The sequence below is a fragment of the Metopolophium dirhodum genome, chromosome 1 (genome assembly GCF_019925205.1).
Source record: "Metopolophium dirhodum isolate CAU chromosome 1, ASM1992520v1, whole genome shotgun sequence".
In the NCBI taxonomy this organism is placed as follows: domain Eukaryota; kingdom Metazoa; phylum Arthropoda; class Insecta; order Hemiptera; family Aphididae; genus Metopolophium; species Metopolophium dirhodum.
The window spans coordinates 104,363,994-104,385,153 of record NC_083560.1 but is presented as its reverse complement, the minus strand read 5'-3'; the positions used below and the strand labels follow the sequence as shown (position 1 = coordinate 104,385,153).

The 21,160-nt window shown below is 33.0% G+C and overlaps 1 protein-coding gene across 1 annotated transcript in view; it reads right to left on the bottom strand.

Annotated features, from left to right (window-relative positions):
• Positions 1-9,228: 9,228 nt before the first annotated feature.
• LOC132937036 (collagen alpha-1(IV) chain) overlaps positions 9,229-21,160 on the bottom strand; it is a 47,951-nt gene continuing 36,019 nt past the window's right edge. The window contains exons 47-69 of the mRNA XM_061003869.1: positions 20,921-21,020; positions 19,460-19,527; positions 18,434-18,532; positions 18,123-18,196; positions 17,926-18,023; positions 17,543-17,587; positions 17,343-17,444; positions 17,097-17,195; positions 16,947-17,015; positions 16,733-16,786; positions 15,884-15,939; positions 15,654-15,696; positions 15,300-15,371; positions 15,103-15,174; positions 14,931-14,984; positions 14,652-14,723; positions 14,400-14,489; positions 14,178-14,258; positions 14,018-14,106; positions 13,145-13,346; positions 10,965-11,136; positions 10,769-10,883; positions 9,229-9,767 (exon numbers count right to left, since the gene is read on the bottom strand). Of these exons, the coding sequence (XP_060859852.1) occupies positions 9,510-9,767; positions 10,769-10,883; positions 10,965-11,136; positions 13,145-13,346; positions 14,018-14,106; positions 14,178-14,258; positions 14,400-14,489; positions 14,652-14,723; positions 14,931-14,984; positions 15,103-15,174; positions 15,300-15,371; positions 15,654-15,696; positions 15,884-15,939; positions 16,733-16,786; positions 16,947-17,015; positions 17,097-17,195; positions 17,343-17,444; positions 17,543-17,587; positions 17,926-18,023; positions 18,123-18,196; positions 18,434-18,532; positions 19,460-19,527; positions 20,921-21,020 (2,184 nt within the window). The 3' untranslated portion in view covers positions 9,229-9,509. The remainder of the gene's footprint in view (positions 9,768-10,768; positions 10,884-10,964; positions 11,137-13,144; positions 13,347-14,017; positions 14,107-14,177; positions 14,259-14,399; positions 14,490-14,651; positions 14,724-14,930; positions 14,985-15,102; positions 15,175-15,299; positions 15,372-15,653; positions 15,697-15,883; positions 15,940-16,732; positions 16,787-16,946; positions 17,016-17,096; positions 17,196-17,342; positions 17,445-17,542; positions 17,588-17,925; positions 18,024-18,122; positions 18,197-18,433; positions 18,533-19,459; positions 19,528-20,920; positions 21,021-21,160) is intronic.

The window sequence follows — 21,160 nt, the reverse complement described above, 5'->3', positions numbered from 1 at the left end:
CGTAAGGCAACAGGCGAGCAACGAGGCAACCGATGTTGACAGTATGGTCATGGCGGTTAACACCACCGACCAGACAGTCTCCATCGCGGTTCAGAACCAGTTGTCCCGCTCGACCAATTGCAATACGACTAATAACGGTACGCGAACATGCCAAGACAAAATTCCGACCCCCGCGGTCGAACTCGAATTTCCGTCAGGCTTCGTAACAGCCCTATTAGATTCGCAGGCACAAAAATCGTACGTAAACCCGACAGTAGCCCGTAAATACGGCAAAACACCCACCCACGGACCAACAAACACAGTCCGGATGGCGGACGGTCGCACTGCAACAACCAGTGGCACCTCCACATTCGAAGCTAGGATAGGTGCACTCGATATAAAACTCGAAGCTACCATCCTAGACAATTTGTATTGCGACGCGTTATTAGGACACGACTTTCTTGTTAACAACGAAGTCTCTTGGGATTACGCCGCGTGCACAATTCACATGGGTAAGCAAATTCGTACGTCGACATGTTGGAAAGGGAAATCTCAACCACCCGCCACTCGTCCCGACCTGTCACAATTAGAATTCGGAAACGACCCCGAAACACGCGCGAAACTAACCAAGATTTTAAATAAATACGCGGTAGTATTCAGCGAAAAAGTAGGACGTACCAAATTAATTGAACACGAAATTCTGCTAAAAGACCCGTCCCCAATCGCGCTCAAACCATACCCATATCCGCAGCAGAAGCAAACTGCTATCGACGATATGGTACGCGATATGGAACTCCAGGGGCTCGTAGAACCAAGCACCTCACCATGGGCCGCACCAGTAGTAATGGCAAAGAAAAAAGACGGAACTTTTCGTCTCTGTGTCGACTACAGGAGGCTTAACGACGTTACGGAATCCGACGCGTACCCTATGCCAGATCTCAACAAAATGATTAGGCAAATGCGGGGCGCGAAAATTTTCAGCATTTTTGACCTTAAGTCGGGGTACTGGCAAGTGCCGCTACACGAAAATGCACGAAAATATACGGCATTCCGAACACGTAGAGGTCTATTTCAGTTCAGAGTCCTCCCTTTCGGTCTAAAGAATAGTCCAATGACTTTCATGAGACTCATGAACGAGGTCATGAGGGGGTACCAGGATGATTTCGTACAAGTTTACCTGGATGATATTGTAGTATTTTCAAGGGACGAGTACGAACACCAGGCCCACTTAGACAAGGTTCTCGAGCGGCTCAAGAGGTTTGGACTAACGTGCAACACAAAAAATGTAAAATCGGCCTACGCGAAATTTCATTTTTAGGGCACATCGTAGACTCGGAGGGCATACAAAAACAACCGGAAAAATTGGTATGCATTGACAATTTTCCGGTTCCCAAAAAGGTTAGGAACGTACGTAAATTTTTGGGCGTGTGCAACTGGTACAACCAGTTCGTAGATAATTACGCGGATACCATAGCACCTCTCACTAATTTATTAAAACAGGGAGTACGGTGGAAATGGACAGAGGTAGAACAACGCGCGTTCGAAACAATAAAAAACGCGCTAGTCACATCACCAAAATTGTCGCCACCCGATTATAGCAAACCGTTTTGTCTGCAAACAGATGCAAGCGAAATAGGAGCCGGTGCGGTACTTTTCCAACGGGGTGACAGCCCGGTGGAAAGACGCATAGTGTCCTACGCAAGCAAAAAGTTTAGCAAAACGCAAACAAGGTACGCCGCGGTCGAACGCGAGTGCCTAGTGATAATCTGGGCGACAGACAAATTCCGTCCATACCTAGAAACCCGACGTTTCGAACTCCTAACCGACAACTCGGCACTAACATGGTTACACAGGGCTAAAGACAAAAATTCAAAATTAACACGTTGGTCACTACAACTAGCTAATTTAGATTTTAGTACGGTACACGTCCCGGGAATACAAAACGAAGCACCAGATTTGTTATCTCGTGACCCGGCACCGGGCACACCCGTAGACGAAGATCGACTTGAGGAAAAATTGGTAGGGGCGCCCACAGCGCCGACAACCAGTGTTGACCTCGAATCTGACCGAATATTTTCCATGTTCGATAACCACGTTAGTGACGACACACCACTCACCGCGACGACTCTCGAAAAGTGGCAGTCCGAAGACGCCACAATCCGCGAAGTAGTCGCCGGTCACAGGTGGGACGGGCCAGCGCGGAACACTAGGAGCACAAAATCGGGAACAAACGTATACGTTTTTTCCGAAGGTCTCTTACGCGTAAACGTAGGCTCCCACACACCCGTCGTGATACCAAAAACCAAAGCACAACATGCAATTTGGAGGTGTCACGATCACGTCTTATCCAACCACCCGGGTTGGAAAGAGACGTACCGGGCGGTTCGACAACGGTACTATTGGAAAGGTCAAAAAAACGACGTCAGGTTATATGTCGGTGCGTGCCACGTATGTGCGTGCACGAAACCACTAAACTCACGTCCAAACGACCCAATGCAACCAAGAACCCCCCGTGAACCATGGGAAGTTATCAGTGTCGATCTCATGGGCCCATACCCACGCTCTGGTAAGGGGAAATCGTACATACTGGTAGCAACCGACTGTTTTAGTAGGTGGACCGAGGCTTACCCCTTAGGAACAGCAACCTCTAAAACAATAATCGAAACGTTAGAACGCGAGTTCTTTTCGCGTTTCGGTTACCCCCGCGTGTGTCTCAGTGATAACGGCCCACAGTTTGTGTCAAACGAAATGATGAACGCGCTAGAACACTGGGGGGCACAGGGTTGGACGACCCCAGTCTACCACCCGAGGGCCAACCCAGTCGAACGCCGTAATCAAGATTTAAAAAAAGGGTTACGCGCACAACTAGTAACGGGCAAACATAAATCTTGGGACACGAAACTACCCTCAATCCTATTTTCGATACGGAACAGGTGCAACGAACAGACATGCTACCCACCCGCGGTCCTTGTCCTCGGCAGAGAGTGCAAGAGACCCGGAGATTGGGCGCTGTCTAAAGCGGCGCCGGTACACATCAAAAAAACACAGGAAGAGAGGGTAGAGCGGGAGAAACGTATTTTAGGCAAAAAGGTAGTGGTAAAACCAAGCACGAACACCGGCACACCGGTGAAGTTCGGCAAGGGCGACGTAGTCTACTACAAAGCACACCACTTATCTAAGGCACACAAAGATTTTCACGCCGGTTTCGCACCAAAATGGTGGGGACCGGTAAGACTGGCGAAACAGGTCGGGAAAGGAGTCTTCCAAACCGACCAACAACCGCCGCGGAAAATACATGTGTCATGCCTAAAACGGGCACCGATAGGCCAACATTAAATAAACAATTGTCTGTAATAACAATCATTTACAGACAACATGACCGGCCAACAGCAGGAGAAGTGGCAGCAGGTAGCCGAACTCATCCAACGGCTGGGGCTGGTATCCGGTGGCCAGGATGAGCCGCGAACAGCCGCCCAGGTCGCGAGGATGACAACCCGCCAACTCCTGCAGGACCCAGTGCGGGCGGCCATCTACAACCGGGGCTGGGCGGACCGTACGACGGACATCCAGCGGAGGTTGCGGCTACACCGACCACCATCAACATCAACACCCGGCAGCCGCACACCGTCCCTGACAAGGCCACCACCCCCAGCAACGACACCTGCCCCCGTAACACTTGCGGAGCCGGCACCGGTACCCAGGCCAACAGGGGTACTCCCCGGTCCAGCGGGAATGGTGAGGACGGAGGCGCAGCAGGCACGGAACCGCCGTAAATTCCAGCAGCTGAAGGAAAAGAGGAAGGCCAGGGAAAGCGAGGCAAGCCAACAACGTCGGCTTGCCAAGCACCCGCGCCAACTTCAGACCCGGAAGCAGCCGGCACGCCTCCGGCCAACCCAACACCGATGGAGGTGGACAAACCGGCATCCAAGGACGGCAAGTCCGAGGAGCCGGGACAGCCCACCAGCCAGGAGTCGCCAGACCAATCAGAGGCCACGGTGGACATAACCGAGGCAGATTGGCTGGTGGCGTTCGAGGGGATGGCGGAGTTGGACGACACCCACTCGTTCTACACTCCGGTAGGGTCCCCAAAACACCCCCAGTAACACACACGGGCGCGGGCAAGTCTACCTCAAGTGAAAGCCAGAGGTAGTACAAGCCACCCCGTCCCATAATGGCACACAGACACCGGTACAAGTGTACCCCGTGTGACGGTTTGGCGGGGGAGTATGACACGGTACGCAGCGGCCACCAGTACAAAGTACAGGTACCGCAGCGACCAGTCTACATTTTTCGTCAACCGCCACTACGGGCTACAGCGCGACAACGCCAACTCCCCCACCACGCCACAAAGGCACAAGGTGGGACGGGAAGGCGAGTCGCGTAGAACGAGTACCGGCCGTCGTAGACCTGTCACTAGTAAAAAGACACATTGTGAGCACACACCACGATCACAGCCATATAGATACCTTTTTCATATAGCCCGTCGAACGTTGTTCTTTTTTTTTTTCATCTTTAATATTTTTTTTGTATCCATATACTATATATATGCGTACCCGGTACGGGGTGAAATAAACACGACTTTGTTTACCCGAAAACTGTGTTTGTCGTTTATTTAACGCTCGAGTGTGCCACCCATCTTACCACATCAACGACCGGCTCTCCGCGGACCATCTGCCACCACTGTCGTAGCCGTGTCAATACCATACCATAGTACTGCGGCATATGGGTATATTGTAATAATAATAAGTAATAATATGATATAATTATTATCTTATTAATGTTATTTTATTGATATTAATACAAATCACAAATGTACAATTCTCAAGAACATATTATAAAATATTTTCGACATAAATAAGTTATTTATTTATTTATAAATCAACAGATTGTATTCATTTCGGCATTTTCGTATTTCGTATGCTTTCAGTACCTACTACATAATTCCATTAATTCAGTACCTACCTAATAATTTAATTCCATGTATAGAAAAGCCATTAGCTATTTCCTGTGCTCAATAATATTTATGATTTTTATTATTTTAAACAATATTACTGGGTATTTACATAGATATAAAAAAAAAGATATTAACTTAAGTTAATAAATTAATTTAAAATGTTCATATAACTTTTAACTTAACTGAGTTAAAAAAAATTAGGTTAACTGTTAACTTTAAACTTTTTAAAATGTTTTCCATCAACTTAACTTAACTCGGTTAAAAATTATCATTAACTTACCCAGGCTTGAGAATTTGGTTTGGGTTATTTCGAGGGACGTACGGCCGAAAAATCCACAGTCATTATTTTTTTTTTATAATAATTTAAATTTCAAATTTTGACAAAAGGCGAAAAAATCACGATAATGTGCAAATTATTTTGAGTTAGGAATCCCTAAAAATTTTCTTTTTGAATCTAAGATTTTAAAATGTTATACATGATACCGTATAAGGTTATCTACCTTTATCAACAAAAAATAGGTATCTATAGAAACTCAAATTAAATTTTTATGAGCGTTTAAAGTTTAAATTTTTACAAGATTGGATATCCACTTGATTTCTCATGTAGCGATTTTCTTATTTTGTTGTAATTCAAAAACGAATAAACGTAGATACTTGAGATTTATATCATATGTTTATTATATCAATTCTAATCTTCATAAAATGTTCAAAATATTTTGACTTGTTTTGAGCTGTTTACTCAAGACATATTGAAAACATTATTCATAATAATACAGCTAAGTGCATCAACCCAAAGTGCTATTAACACTATGTTTCGAAACATAAAAATATAAATATAGAAATTCTGAATATGAGATTAATATTATTCAGTTTGGGTTATTTCGAGGGCCGGGTGGTTGTCCGCGTTCGGGCGGTATGTAGTAGCGCAATAGTGCACAACATCCATGTACACATCAATTGTGCAGTGTAAAAATTAAAGCTAGTCAAAACATGGAACCCACGTTACAATGGAATCAATGTGCTTATGTGTATATTGTGAAAAAATATATATTATGGTAATATATAAGACAGGTATCATCACAGTTTCTTTGATACGCAACCCCCGCTCTTTACTTCGCCTGTATCGTAGTTCTCCACTTCTTATTGGCTGCAGTCAATCATATTTATCTATATGTACTTATGAGTTATTATTTAAGCTTCCTCGCACTATTTTATGGTTAAATTATGCATATTATATTCAAAATCTGATTTTTGTAATTTTCAAACACACTTAGAAACCATATTTTCGAATCGTTGAGATTTTTTTGTACCACTTAAGGATGATCCTGTGACAATAAAGACTTCTGTTTCTCAACGGATTCGCATTAATCATTAATAGTAGAAAGGATGACACTAACATATTTCTACACAAGAATCAAATTAAGTCTTCATAGCCAGGCTCCTCTTAGAAAAATCTTAAGACACATGGTCCACAACAGTACCTATGCACAAACAGTCAAATAACAGTCAAATACACAAATGTCTTTGTGAATGTTTAAAGCACTATAACATTTAATTGTGTACGTTTATAAATCACAGCGTATAATATTATACAATTTGAATACTAAATAACTTTTCAGAATACGCCAGATAAGTAAAATAAAAAAAAATTATATTTTTGACCTTTTTAATTGCACAAGATTCGATTTTCCAAATAGCTGTGTGCCTGTGTGGTAGGTAAGCCTTGAACGGGTGACAATACTCTATATTACTCTTTAGAAAATCAAGGTTTTTCCAATTAAGTACCTAATTACTCCCCACCAACTATATTTATATTAAGTTTCCGCGACAGTTATGGACATTATTTATATTCTAAATTCGTTTCCCGAGTTAATGTTCATGTTTATACAATATCAAATATTTTTCTAATTTAAATGTTTAAAAATAAACACTCCATCTAATTTTTTTAAACCTCATTTTTAGACTTTAAATTCAACTCAATCTCAACGTTCAAACCAGTTTTCACATTGGGAAATGCTATGTTGGAAGGGATGTTTTGTGGTTCTAATTATTAGTTTTCCCATTAGTAGTTTTCCCAACTAGTATATAAGTGGGGCCACATCATTATATCTGTATTGGTCTTAAGTCTTACTAATTGGTTTCAAGTGATAATCTTTTGCTTTTTTCTGAAATTCTAACTATCCCAAGAGTAAAAACGTTAACATTAGCGAAATTCGGTGATTATAATATACAGTACGTAAACAGGTCAAAACGAGTCAAAATATTTTTAACATTTTATCAAGTATAGAAACTGATAATGTAAACATATGGTGTAAAAATTTAGTATTTTAGTATTTCAAGTATCTACATATGTAGTCATTCATTTTTGAAAACAATTTAAGAAAATCGATACTTGAGAAATCAAATTAATATCCAATGTTGTAAAAATTGAAATGCTTATAAAAAAAATTGTGAATATGTATGTATATTTAATATTTTTCAAATACCATTGTAACTATATATTAAGAGCCTTGTATTAAATTTTCAAGCTTTTTAACCCTACGAATAAAATGTTATTGTTTGGTATTTATAGAAAAAAAAAACTAGAAAAATTGGAAACTGAAAATGTATGCAGACAGATCAAAACAAGACAAAGTATTTATGGTGTATAGAAATAGCTAATATAAATATTTAGTGAAAATGTCATGTGTTTACGGTAATTGTTTTAAGAGTTACACTAATAAACAAAATTTCCGTTTTTCTAATTTTTTTTTTTGTTTTTTTTCAGCGCTTTTGAAAACTTTTTGAAATTTTAAATCCCGAATGCATCCACTAGATTCAAATTCCCATCGAACAAAATACTGTTCATAATAATCAAACCATTGTTTGTATTAGTTATCGTTTACACAAAAAGAAAAAAAAATTTAAATTAAGAATTTAAAAAAAAAACCCATAATTTTTAAATCAATACATTCATCGCTCCGCTCAAAATCTAAAACGTTAATATTAGCAGAATTCTGCGGTTCTAAATTCTAGTTTTGCAATTAACTAGTATATCAATGGAACAACAATATAGGTACCTGCATTGGTCTTCTCTATCACTGATAATCTTCTGATTTTTTCTGAAATTCTGACTACCCCAAGAGTAAGAACGTTGTTCTGTGGTTCAAAATGCTAGTTTTGCGATTCACTAGTATATCGGCAGGGCAACGTTAAATCCGCATTGGTCTTGAGTCTTTTCTATACACAAAATATGTCATTCTTTTAAATTTCCGTTGAATGTTGACCACCTCATAAGAATAAAAAGTAAATATTAGCGGAATTGTGTGGTACTTAATTCTATTTTTGTGATCAACTATTATAATTGAAAGAGAACAATCTGTGCAACAATCTTGCAACAATCTAACAATCTTGCATTAGTATTGAGTATTATCCAACATTAAATGTGTAATTCTTTTAAATTCCAGCTGAAAATTTAATACCCCAATTATAATAACGTTAATATTAGCTGAATTTCGTAGTTCTAAATTCTAATTTTGCGATCACCTAGCCCCTAAGATAAATGTAGGACAACCCTCGATCTCCATACGTCTTAAGTCTTTTCCAACGGTGTCAATTGATAATCTTCTGAACTCATTCAAAATTCTGACTTCCCTATAAGTAAAAACGTAAATATTAGCTGTGTTTTGTGATTCTAAATTCTAGTTTTTCCCTTGTGACTTCTCAAGAACTAATCTTGCTGAATACAATGTGCATTTGAGTGCATAGTTATTAGTTTGTTTCTGATGGTAATTAATAATAATCAAGAGCATACACATAAATTAGCTTCTATTACTCTCACTAATATTCTATACACAACCCCTTAATAAACGACTCATTTTAATAGGCCGTGGTCTCTTACATATAACTCGTGGTTATATTTAAGTATATTAAATATTTTACGGGAATTGAATAATACCTCATACAGTATGAATTAGTTAAGTGTAAGAGTGAAACATCAATGAAATGGTTGAAAGCTAGTAATCTATATATATATATTACATAAATTCGTATAATGTTGTCCATAAATGTAAAATGATAATATTTTCATAAAATATGTGGCTCTTTTGTGTATTTTACATTCTAATTATTTTATCTTAATTCTAATATATAGATGTATTTGAATGAATTTCATACTTGTATTGTTATTTTTTAATATTTTATTTAGATATAGGTACGCATTATTAGGATAAGTTTATACACACAGAGTTGATAAAAATTATTCAATAAATCGGAGATTTATGACTCTAATTGAACTATGTGATGAACGTTATAAATACATTTAATATATATATTTATATTATTTTAAAAATATTAAGAACTCAATTCGATTTAAATGTATTATTAATGAACACAACGAATGCTTGGAAATAATACAACAGCGACTTAGGTGCCTAACCTACTGGTGAATATAGTAGTAATAATTATAATAATAAAAATAATAATAATATAAATAATAATCATAAAAATGTATACATCGAAATTATCAAAAATTAAAAATATTATAATATATGATCATATTATGATCCGTTTCGTGTATCTTTAAGACATCGTTGTTCTATGTTGTTCGTATGCACACTTGACATCTACTAATGCGAGTACGACTATCGTCCTTCTTCAACGTTTGCCTCTTGGGGCTCGTGAACTGTTCATCAGGGTCGATGGTGGCCATCCAAAAACTCATAGTGTTTGCGAAATAATGACACGTTCCTCGCGCCCCGTTACACTCGATGAATGGCGTTGCCCTAAAGTCTTCCAGACACGAACCAGGACTGGCTAGTGATTGACCGCCACCTTCCGCACCCGCGGCCGTGTGCTGCAATCAAACAGAAACAAACAACTACTATTGTAAAAGGTTTAGGTAATATGAACGGAAAATTGTGCCAAAAGTTGTGTACCTACAACAGTTACAGTTGTGTAAGCTCATAAGAAATCAATTTAAAACCGGGGGTAACTAAATCAGGTTTATATGATGATTTTTGTACCTAGTTCATTTAATGAGTCAGATTCTATGATAGTTCGATACGTATAAATAAGTAATACGGTGAAGAGTTTCATCTTTATGAAATTAGTTAATATCGATGTTTAGTATTTTGAAGAATAGGAAACTTCCACAAACGTAGTTAACCATCCTAAATTGACAGTGTTTACACAGTGTTTCCTTAGCTAAACGGATGATGTTGACTCCGATACCAGATAATATTTGCTACTATAGACTCTACTTTTATTAAATTAAAGAAAGTTTGAAAAATAAATAATAAAAGACAGTCAAATTCTTTTTTTTTAATATTCAGACTTATAATCTTATGATTAATTATTATTTATTACATATTCAAAATTCAATTAAATTATAAAAATAAAAATAAAAACAATTATAAATTTAAAGAAAAATGGTGACTTTTTATTTTTAGTATTTTTATTGCTGTAAAAATAACTTAGGAGGAATCTTGTATGAAATTTAAATAATTATTTTTACTATAACATGTACAATAGGTACTTAATCGATATATAGATCACGAATTAAACTTACAAGTAATCGTATTTTCATGAAACTGATGAATTACACTCCTTTTTATACTTGTATAATAATTATAATTATTATTACTGTTGATTCAACTATAATAAATTATGTAAAATTCACCTTTTCCAATCAAATAACTTGCATCTATATGTAAGTACCTATGTAATATGTAATATCCACTTTTCGACAAGTTTAAAATGATTTTTTTTTCAAATTTCGTTCGACCATCTGTTTTTTTAAGTACTTTCCGCAGTGCAAATACACTACAAAAACTACCTGTTTCAGTGAAAACTTACCATCACAAAACTGTATCCAATCCACAGACCTTCCCAACCATTAGGACAGTCAGGAATCGTTGACGCCTGACTGTGTACAGCAATCACGTTGGCAGGAGCCTCGCATACGACACATCTATAAACGCATTACAGAAAATAATAAAATATAATAATTATTAATCTGCAGCAATTATTTAATATCGATGATAGTTTTTACCTAGAAATGTATTTTTGAATATCGCTTTCTTCAACTGGCATCATCGGTAACGGTGCATTAGTGCTGAGCCAATACGACTTGTCGTTTCTACTGGCATAGTTGCATACGTTGTTAAAGTCACAGAACAAGAATGGCATGGTGGAGAACTTCCGGATACAAGAACCAGCAAATCCTGAAAATTATCAAAATTTGTAATCTTGACATTTCTGAATGTAAATTTTTATTATTAAGTAGTAATAATCTAAGTACCTATATGTTTATAATGTATTTAATACATTTACAGTAAGTCTATATTATTATTTCCCTAGTATATGTATTATGTAGGTATAGGATAATATAGTTTACAATGATAATGTAAGTTATCATTTATATAATATTTTTAAAGTACCTACCTAGCTCAAACGTCAAACTTAGTCAAACTTTTTTTCCTAACTCATAAATATCTTAAAACTAAGGCAATTAATTAATCAATTAATCAAATATTTCAAGTACAATTTATTCTGGCCTGGAATATCTAAATCGATGTGGTTTGCATACATTTCTAATTTAATTCAAATAATAACGGTCTTTCAATAGGTACTTCCTAACTGGAATAAATTTAAGCACTTAACAGGACGGTATACCCAGACAACTGAAACCATGAAATGGTGAACAGAATGCGCTACTCCAAATGTGTAGCTCATGTATCATATTTTTTTCTTTATATAATAGTATATTGTGTGGCTAGGGTGGAAATTGCCTTCCCGCACGAGCCACACATACTATTTTTTTGTCACGCCTCTGCGTTCAATGATCACGACAAAGGTAATTCAGTCTAGGATCTATGCAACAACCAGACAATTCTACGAAAACAATATTTTATGAAAGAAACTATTTGGTTTTATTTTTTTTCAGCGTCATGCATGGAGGTTATAATATGAATATAAGATGTAACCAAAAGTTTATGTTTTGTAAGGACCGTGGTATAGATTTCAGTATAAGTAATAATTATTATATTAAAATAAAATAAGAATAAAAACATGTAATCAAGGCAAAGGTAATACATTATGCAAGGATCTATGCAACAACCAAATTATTATACGAAAACAATTCCATGAAAGAAAAATGTGTACGCGTCATGCAAGGAGGTTATAATATAAGTATAAGATGTAACCAAAAGTTTATGTTTTATGAGAACCGTAGTATAGATTTTAGTGTCTGTTTGTTCAGAGAATACGCGTGACATCTGAGCTCAGTACTCTTGGAGATTCCCACTTTACCGACCGCTGGACGGAAAAATGTCGCTTTCCAACGCTTCAACCGTCATCGAAAACTAAACTTTCGGTGCAGGCGTGACAAAAAAAATAGTTTTGTGCCAAGTATCTTGGATATGTAAACTCACCAATTTTTCACAGTTATAAGAAAATCATTATCTGTGCTACAGATAAGCAAAGGTGGGCATTATTCAGTTAAAATGTTTATTGTTGTAACTTAACTTTTTATAGTTAATTATCATTATCATGCAGTTAAGTTAATTTTATTTTCGTGTCTGCGGAACCAACTAGGCAATACTGATTCGATGAATCTTTTTCGATTATTATTATTATTATATAATTTGTTTCTAATTATATATTATAATAATCTATTTTTTACACAGTGTTAAACGTGATGACTTAAAAATATTGTAACTTGAAAAAAAATTGAAATTTTTTTTAACTGTGTTAAGTTAAGTTTATTTTCTATCTCATCTTTAAACTTATCTAGTTCAATTTTTTTTTGTTAACTTTTAACTTAACTGAAGGCAATTTAATTGAATTAACTTGCAACAATTAATTATTTTCATAAACTTGCCCACTTTTTCAGATAGGTAGGGTATAAATGTAGCCCTCTACAGATAGGTACTGCGACACCGACGGGCCGGATGTGGTCTCGATACCGAAGGCGTGCGAGGACAACGGGTATCTCGCCGTCACCGTTAAAAATATTTTCTCCATCGTAAGTTCACGCCGAGGACACGCGCCGCGTGTAGACCAAACACAACATTTATACAGAGAGCTACAGAGGACTACAGAGGGCCTTAGGGTCTGTACCGATAGTTCGTATATTTTATCTACCATGGAGGAACGGAAAACATCCCTTAATAATATTATACTATTAGAGAGTTCTATAAAATAATAACAATGATTAATATAAAAAGTTACCTAAATCTTGATTGTGGGATTTTTCATTGCCTTCAATGTATAACAAACTAAATCCATCCCAGAGTTGTGCGTGGTTTGGTTCACATTGAGGTATCGAAGAACTCTGACTATGTTTTACCAGTAAAATTCCAGTTGAATAATTTGGTTCTGATTCACAAGCTTTACCAGGAACTCCATCGTTTCCTCGTAAACCTGGTTGTCCCTGAATACACATTTATAAGTTTAGTATATACAGCATTACTACATTAGTAATATTTTTATTTGGTGTTATGTACCTATCTCCGTTTAATATTTAAAGTTTCCAACAACTCATGCTCTTTTTAATTAATTTTGAAAAAACAATTATAATGTTTAATTTTAATCAAATTCTATAGTTTCCTCTTCAATACTAATGATATGGATATTTAAGCTGAATTAAAAATACTTAAGTATTTAATAACTCAGTACTTAATAAAATAAATCGGGGTTGTACAAAAAACTCATTAATTTAATGATTGGAAAATATGATGGACGACTATCTCACTAGGTATAACAATTGATTCATTAAATGTTATGTGATTGTTTATTCGATTCAGCGAATAAGAAGTCTATAATATTTATATACCTATATTTTAATAAATGTAAATATATATTATTTTTATTTCATCTTAGATAGAAAAGATTTTGCATAACTATGTACTATACAGAAACCAAAACTAAATCTTATTGTGTAGGCAATATTATTTTTTAAATGTTTTCCCGCATTTTAATAGGTACCTAACCTATATTAGTTTAATTAATTTCACCATGCGTACTTTTGTAATCACAATCTACATAGTGTAAAAATAATACATATTATACCAAAAAAATATTGTTATTTATAGCATAACCTACCTGTAAGCCTGGAGACCCTTCTACTCCTGGTTCACCCTTTTCACCTTCTGAACCAGGAGGACCAACTGGACCATTCAAACCAGGAACACCTAAATTTTTAAATAAAAATAAAATATAATTTGTTCAGAAAATTTAAAAAAGTTCTCTCCTTATATTTTACCCATATTTCCTTTTAATCCGTCTAAGCCAGGAAGTCCGTCATTGCCAGGATCTCCCTTTTCACCTGGCCAACCAACAGGTCCTAAATTAAAAACAATAAATTTGATATAGATGCCAGCTAATTAAAAAATTTAATTATAAGTTAAAATTGATTATAAAAGTATTATTAGTTAAAAATGTCAAAATATTTAAATTTATGTGAGATATTCAAAATTTAAAATACCAGGTAATCCACGTTCTCCTTTGGATCCCGGTGGAGGTGCCAAACCTGGTTCACCTTTATCACCTTTGATTCCAGAGATTCCAGGCATACCTTAACATAAATAAAAGTAACATGTTTAAAAATTGTTATCATTTATTAATACATTTTATTTAAGACATAGGTGTTTAAAAATGTTTATTAATATTATGTTGTTAATCTATGAGGAACAACTAACAAGTATTAATAATTTGGTTTTTAATTTGTGGAACAAACCTAATTTTCCTGGAACTCCAATCATTCCTTTGTCACCTGGTAAACCTTGTACACCTTGCATTCCTTCAAGTCCTTAAATATACAAACATTTATTCTACTTTACTAATGTAAAAATATTATTAAATAATATATTAAATATTTGTGATAGTGGTAGATGTTAGCCGGTATAGAATATTGAATAGCCACGGAAATACTCAAAGATCCATGTGTATCTTTTCAATGGTCTTATTCATTTATTTATATTATTTAAAATTAGTTGAAATATATTTTGTTGTTTACCTGGATAACCTCTATCTCCTTTATCACCTTTAGATCCAGGATAACCTGGTTCCCCTAAAATTAAAATAATTAACTCATTATAAACTAAAATTGAATCCATCGTTGTTGATATTTTTACAAGAAGTATATAATATTCATTAAGATTAAATTTAAAATTATGTACAATATTTACCTGAAAAACCTACATCACCCTTATCTCCTTTTTCACCATAAGGTGCAGGGTTTCCTGGTTCTCCTTTGAATCCTATAATTAGATAACATATGTATTAATCATTATTTTTGGTTTTATAGCTATTAATACAATATTAACATGATGAATATAGTTGCTTTATACAAATTAAATTATTAACTTATAACTATATTAGTTACCCATTAATCCTGGCGGGCCATCTTTTCCTGGTATACCCGGAAATCCATCTGATCCTGGAGATCCAGGGAAACCTGAAAAGTAATGTTGATTATTTAAAGTAAATAAGAGTAAGTTTTAATATATATGGACTTAACATTTTAGATTTTATAAACGAAATAAAATATAATAGTATTTACTGAAATAAATACTTAAGCTTAAACAAAATTAAACTATTTAAAATAAATAAAAAAATTGATTTAAAATCTCAATAAAAAGTATTGTATCAATACTTTTTGTACATAGACGATCATAATAATAAATAAAAACATATTTGATGATTCTATTTTGTTATATCATATTATATTATTATATACCTGGTGGTCCAATCGCTCCAACATCACCTGGTGAACCGGGGAACTGAAAATATTAAAAAATCTATTCAATTAAAGGGCATTACTCATTAATAAACATCAATTTTAAAACTCATCAAACTGAAGGTAGGTAATTAATAATTGTTAACTAATTTCTGCTGAAAGTTGAAAACTAATTTTAAAATAAACTAGGACAAATATAAGGCACATTAAAATAATAAGAATATACATACACCAACTGGTCCCACAGAACCAGGCAATCCTGGTAATCCTGGTAGTCCTTTATCACCTGAAATAATAATATATCATAATCATTAATGTTGTTGTTTATCATTTCTAAATAAATATTGATAAATTGATCTACAAATTGATCATTATAAAGTATAAAAATTTCGGATATTGTTGACTACCTATTGTAGGTAATATAAACTACATGATTAGTGTTGATTACTATTACTACCTACCTACCTGCCAATATTTATTTTAATTTTTATCACAATATTATTAGTATGATGTCATATTAGTTCATATAATCAATCCAAATTTACAAATATTTATGAGACCATATTCTACTATAAATATGTAATTTTGTATACAATATTATTATTAATTAATAGATCCTAAACGGACTGTTTTTCATACTAAAAAGACTCATTTGCCATTCAAACAGTACTTAGTCAAATATGAAGATAAATCTAATAACATGATATGAATTTTTAAAACAGGTGAATTTTTCTTGTTTTATCTTCTATAGATCCTAATATATTTGTTTTAAAAAAATAGAGCATTTTCTAATCAAAGTTTTAATTTAAAATTTAAAAATATTTGATATATTTTGGATATGTACCTAACAGTTACCAATAGTAAGTACTAACGCTTCTATAGATAACTAAATGTAAAACATTTTTACGTTTTTAATTACATTATCAATATAACATGTAGGTACCATGTACCACATTTATTATTTATTAATTTATTGCATTGTTTGTATAATATTAATAATATTATAGTTTCTACAACATGTTTAAAATTATTTGGTTGGATTACCGAGTAAAAATAAACTAAATTTCTAAATGTTTTACCTTTCTCTCCTGATAAGCCAGAAAGTCCATCTCTGCCATGTTTACCCAATAATCCTAAACAATATAACAAAATTAATTAAGACATTTTGTTAAAGGATTCAAAGTATATCGTTAATAAAAATTAATAACTTAAGAATTTTAGTTTGACCATAATATACAAAACATTTTATATAACATAATATTGTTGTTTTGACTATACTTTGTATATATTTACCTGGTAATCCCTTTTCTCCTTTGACTGTTGTTCCGGGAATGCCTGACAGTCCTTGAGGACCAACATTACCTAAAATATAAGTGCAGAAATGGAAGAATTTAATAATTTTTATATTTATTTGCTTGCAAAATATTTGTTATTATTATATACCTTTTTCGCCTCTTGGACCTGAAGGACCCGGATAACCAGTTGCACCTGGTACTCCCATGTCACCTTTTTCTCCTTCAATTCCAGGTGGTCCATTAAGTCCTGAACAGTTAACAATTTACATTATTTATGTAAAAGTAAAAGAATACTTTATTCAGTTAAAATATTAATAGAGAAATTGCAAATGTATAATTTATCAAAATCTTTATTGATTAATTCCTAAACTTTTAGGATAAAAATTATTCCTACCAACGGGTCCTGCTGAACCAGGCATTCCTGGAAAACCTGGTGGCCCTGGTTCACCTTTATCTCCTTTAATATCAACTGCAGGACCTGGTAATCCTCGATCACCTAAAATGGATTATAAAAAATTAAAATTAAATATAAATAATATTGACCCATTTTATGATACATAAAATTCAAAATCGAATAATATAATGTTAGATTACCTTTATCTCCCATGGGCCCTTTTAATCCATTTTGTCCAATTAATCCTAGATAAATAAATCAAAAATGTAATATTTTTACATGTCATGAAACATTTTATTGTATGTAATTATATAAATTTTTAAAACCAACATTGAAGAGCCACCAATGGGCTTATTTAATCATACCAATTATGCCTGTTAAAATCAAATTATATTTCAAATATTTTTACTGTGCATTGTTATCATAATAAGCTAAGCATCATAACATTAGCATGTTAAGTAAATTCTTTGTCTTAATTATAAAAAAAAAAAACATGTAATTTTCATAAAAGTAATATGTTAAATAAATGTTCTAACACAATTTGTTCATAATTATAGTATTAACATAATCTGGAATCTGATACCTGGTAAACCTCGTTCTCCTTTCTCTCCGTCTAATCCTGGTATTCCGGGGTACCCAATGTCACCCTTTTCACCTTCTTGTCCAGGAATTCCTGGGTAACTAAAAATAATAAAATTGTTTATAGTAAATTATTTGTTATGAAACTGTAAATACTAAATTAATTTTTAATTATAATATAATTTCATATTTTTACTATACCCCGCACTGCCTTTCATTCCATCTAAAGCATCCATTCCTGGAGGCCCTGGTGTTCCTGGGACTCCTCGAGGTCCCTTTTAAAAATAAATTATTCTAGTGTAAACGATTATTCTATTTAATCGAGAAATATGCTTATAATATATCCTTTGAATATTAAACATACTTAAAGCATACTATTATTATATTATATGAGTAACTTAAAACCTTTTGTTTATGTATAGGTTATTATTAATAGTGAATAATCACTATCAATAATCTATGCTAATTTCAAATTATTATCTTATAAAGTTATAATCATCATATACACTTACCGTGTCACCTTTCATTCCTGGAACACCAGCAACTCCAGCAACTCCTTTTTCACCATCATTTCCAGGCCGTCCGTCATATGCAGGGGTACCAGGTTCTCCCTTAAAGATACAACATCAAATTATGTTGTTAAATAATGTAATAACGATATAATAACGATTAAACATGTGAAAAGTTAGGCTAATATAGGATTTTATTTATAATTTTGGTATACGGTATCATTAAGTATTTTTTAAGTATTGATCTTTACGTTATAAAATTAAATTAAGTGACAAAAAAAGAGTAAAATAAATAATGAGGTATAATGTAGTTGATTGTTTGATGAAGTACTGAATAATTCAGTAAGTCATGAATGTATTAACATTTTTAACAGATCACATATTCTGACTAATAAATTATCACGACTATTATATAAATTATAAATATACATTAATTTAATATTTATAATATTTACTTTCTATAAAATTTAAAATGTATACAAAAAAATTTAAGAAAAAACTTAAATACGGAATGGAAATGGAAATATGATTTAACACTTGTCGGTTATCACTACACTCAATCCCTTCAACAAAGCTATATTATTAGAATTTTTGATTGAAAAACAATAATTAATTGTATTAAAAAAATTATACTTATAAGAATAAATTAGCCTTACAAAAATATATGCACATATTTTCTTAAAAACTAAAAATAATTGAACTGTTATTAATTTTTCTTAGTTTTAGGTATAATATATTCTGCCTAAAAATATTGTGCCTACTCAAAACCACTTTAATATATTTTAGGTTATGTATTAGTATGAAATAAACTCTAAATATTATAGATAATAAATAACATATCATATTAAACTTCAGTAGGGGGAGGGGGAAAATTGTTTTGTTGTACCTACTAACTGTAATATAACAGTTAAGTTACATAAGATAACATAATGTTGAATTAATTAAAAAAAAATGAATACATTTATCAGATAAAACAGTTGCTGATTTTTTTTTAGGCCAGTGTTAAATCTATTAGGTATGTAAATTTACCTTTTGTCCTGACCATCCTTGTAATCCAATACCTGGGAATCCAATGTCTCCCTTCATTCCGGGTAAACCTGTAAATTAAATTAATAATGTAATTACTACCATAGCCTTTAGTTTCACAAATTGAATATGTTGTGAATAATAAAATAAATGTTATATTCCAATTCGGGGTGTAGACATTTTACGTTTACTATGTAATTTTATTCTGTTAATTAATATAATACAATAAATTTAAATTATAAAGTCGTTCAAATTGTATGCTGTATTATCATGTTATATAAAATATATATGACACATGTAAATTGTAAAATAATCATATCTAATATAATATAGAATAATTTAGTATTTGTTAGTTAAAAGGGTGAAATTAGTGAGGATTTTTGAAACTAAAATGAGATTCTATATTTTTCATTTATAATTCATACTCAGTTTAATTTTTAATACATATATGTTTAAGGATATATTACACCATTATGTGTCAATATTTGAAGGAGCAAATGATATTTGAATTTTGTTTTTTATGCTTTCAAATACCAACAGTGAACATAATATAGTATTAATAATAGGTACCTAACCTTTTTGATAGTGAAGTATTCCTGATAGAAACATGTGTATTACATCAATGTTAACCCCATATAGAAGATGATGAAATAAATGCATATTTCATGTGGGTTAGTAGTGACTAGCGAGTTCTAATATTAACATAATATAATGAAATCTATTTTTGGCAATATTGGATTTTTCTATTTAAATAATATTTCTTTTAAAAACATGCATCAATATTAAATATGTTGGACGTTCGATCAGTATTTTTTTCAATCTTTACATAGATGTTTATTTATTTTATTTTATTCTTTTTTATACCTAATAACGTTATCCAAATTCAAATAAACATCGGTCATAGTAATAATAACACTTTTAATAAGTAATAACCATTCTGATTCTTAATTTTTTTGTTTTGAATAGGTGTTATTTATTAGTAGAATATTAGGTAGCTACCCAATTACTTTAAACAAAAATATTACAAATTGGTGGAATACGAATTTGTATGTTACTGGAATAACAAAGAATGTGATTTAGTAAACTAAAATGAATATTAAATACTTCACAAAATTGCATCAAAAACAAAATACTCTAAAAATTATGACCTTCTAGTGCTTCTGCCTTAAGGGTGTTGGAATAAATTTATTTTTGGTGCAAAATAAGATTTACATGAAAAACTTTCATGATTCATGAAATAGTCAGATATCAATAATTTTTTTTATTTATAAACGCGGGTCACATTGGTCTCCAATTTTAAAAACATAAATTTTCATAAGTTGTAATAATAATAAACTAGGTAATAAACGTTTATGTATCACTAAACTTTTATTATTTGAATGACACATATAGTTTGTATTTAAATTAATATAGGTATTAGTATAAACAAAAAAACCCACTTAATATTGAACAATTTTTATTTACCATCCATTCCTGGTTGTCCTTGTGCTCCTCTGAGACCGGATTCACCAGGCTCTCCTTTCTGTCCCTTTTCTGATACTGGACCGGGTTCTCCTTTTAAACCCTATGGTATGTTAAAAATGATCATCAAAAATGTAATGCTAAAATTTACCATACTTTCCATTATAAATCACACAGAATTTTAAAACTTTTAGGAAAACGTCTAGTTATAGCATATATATTAAACAGTAAATATATATCTAC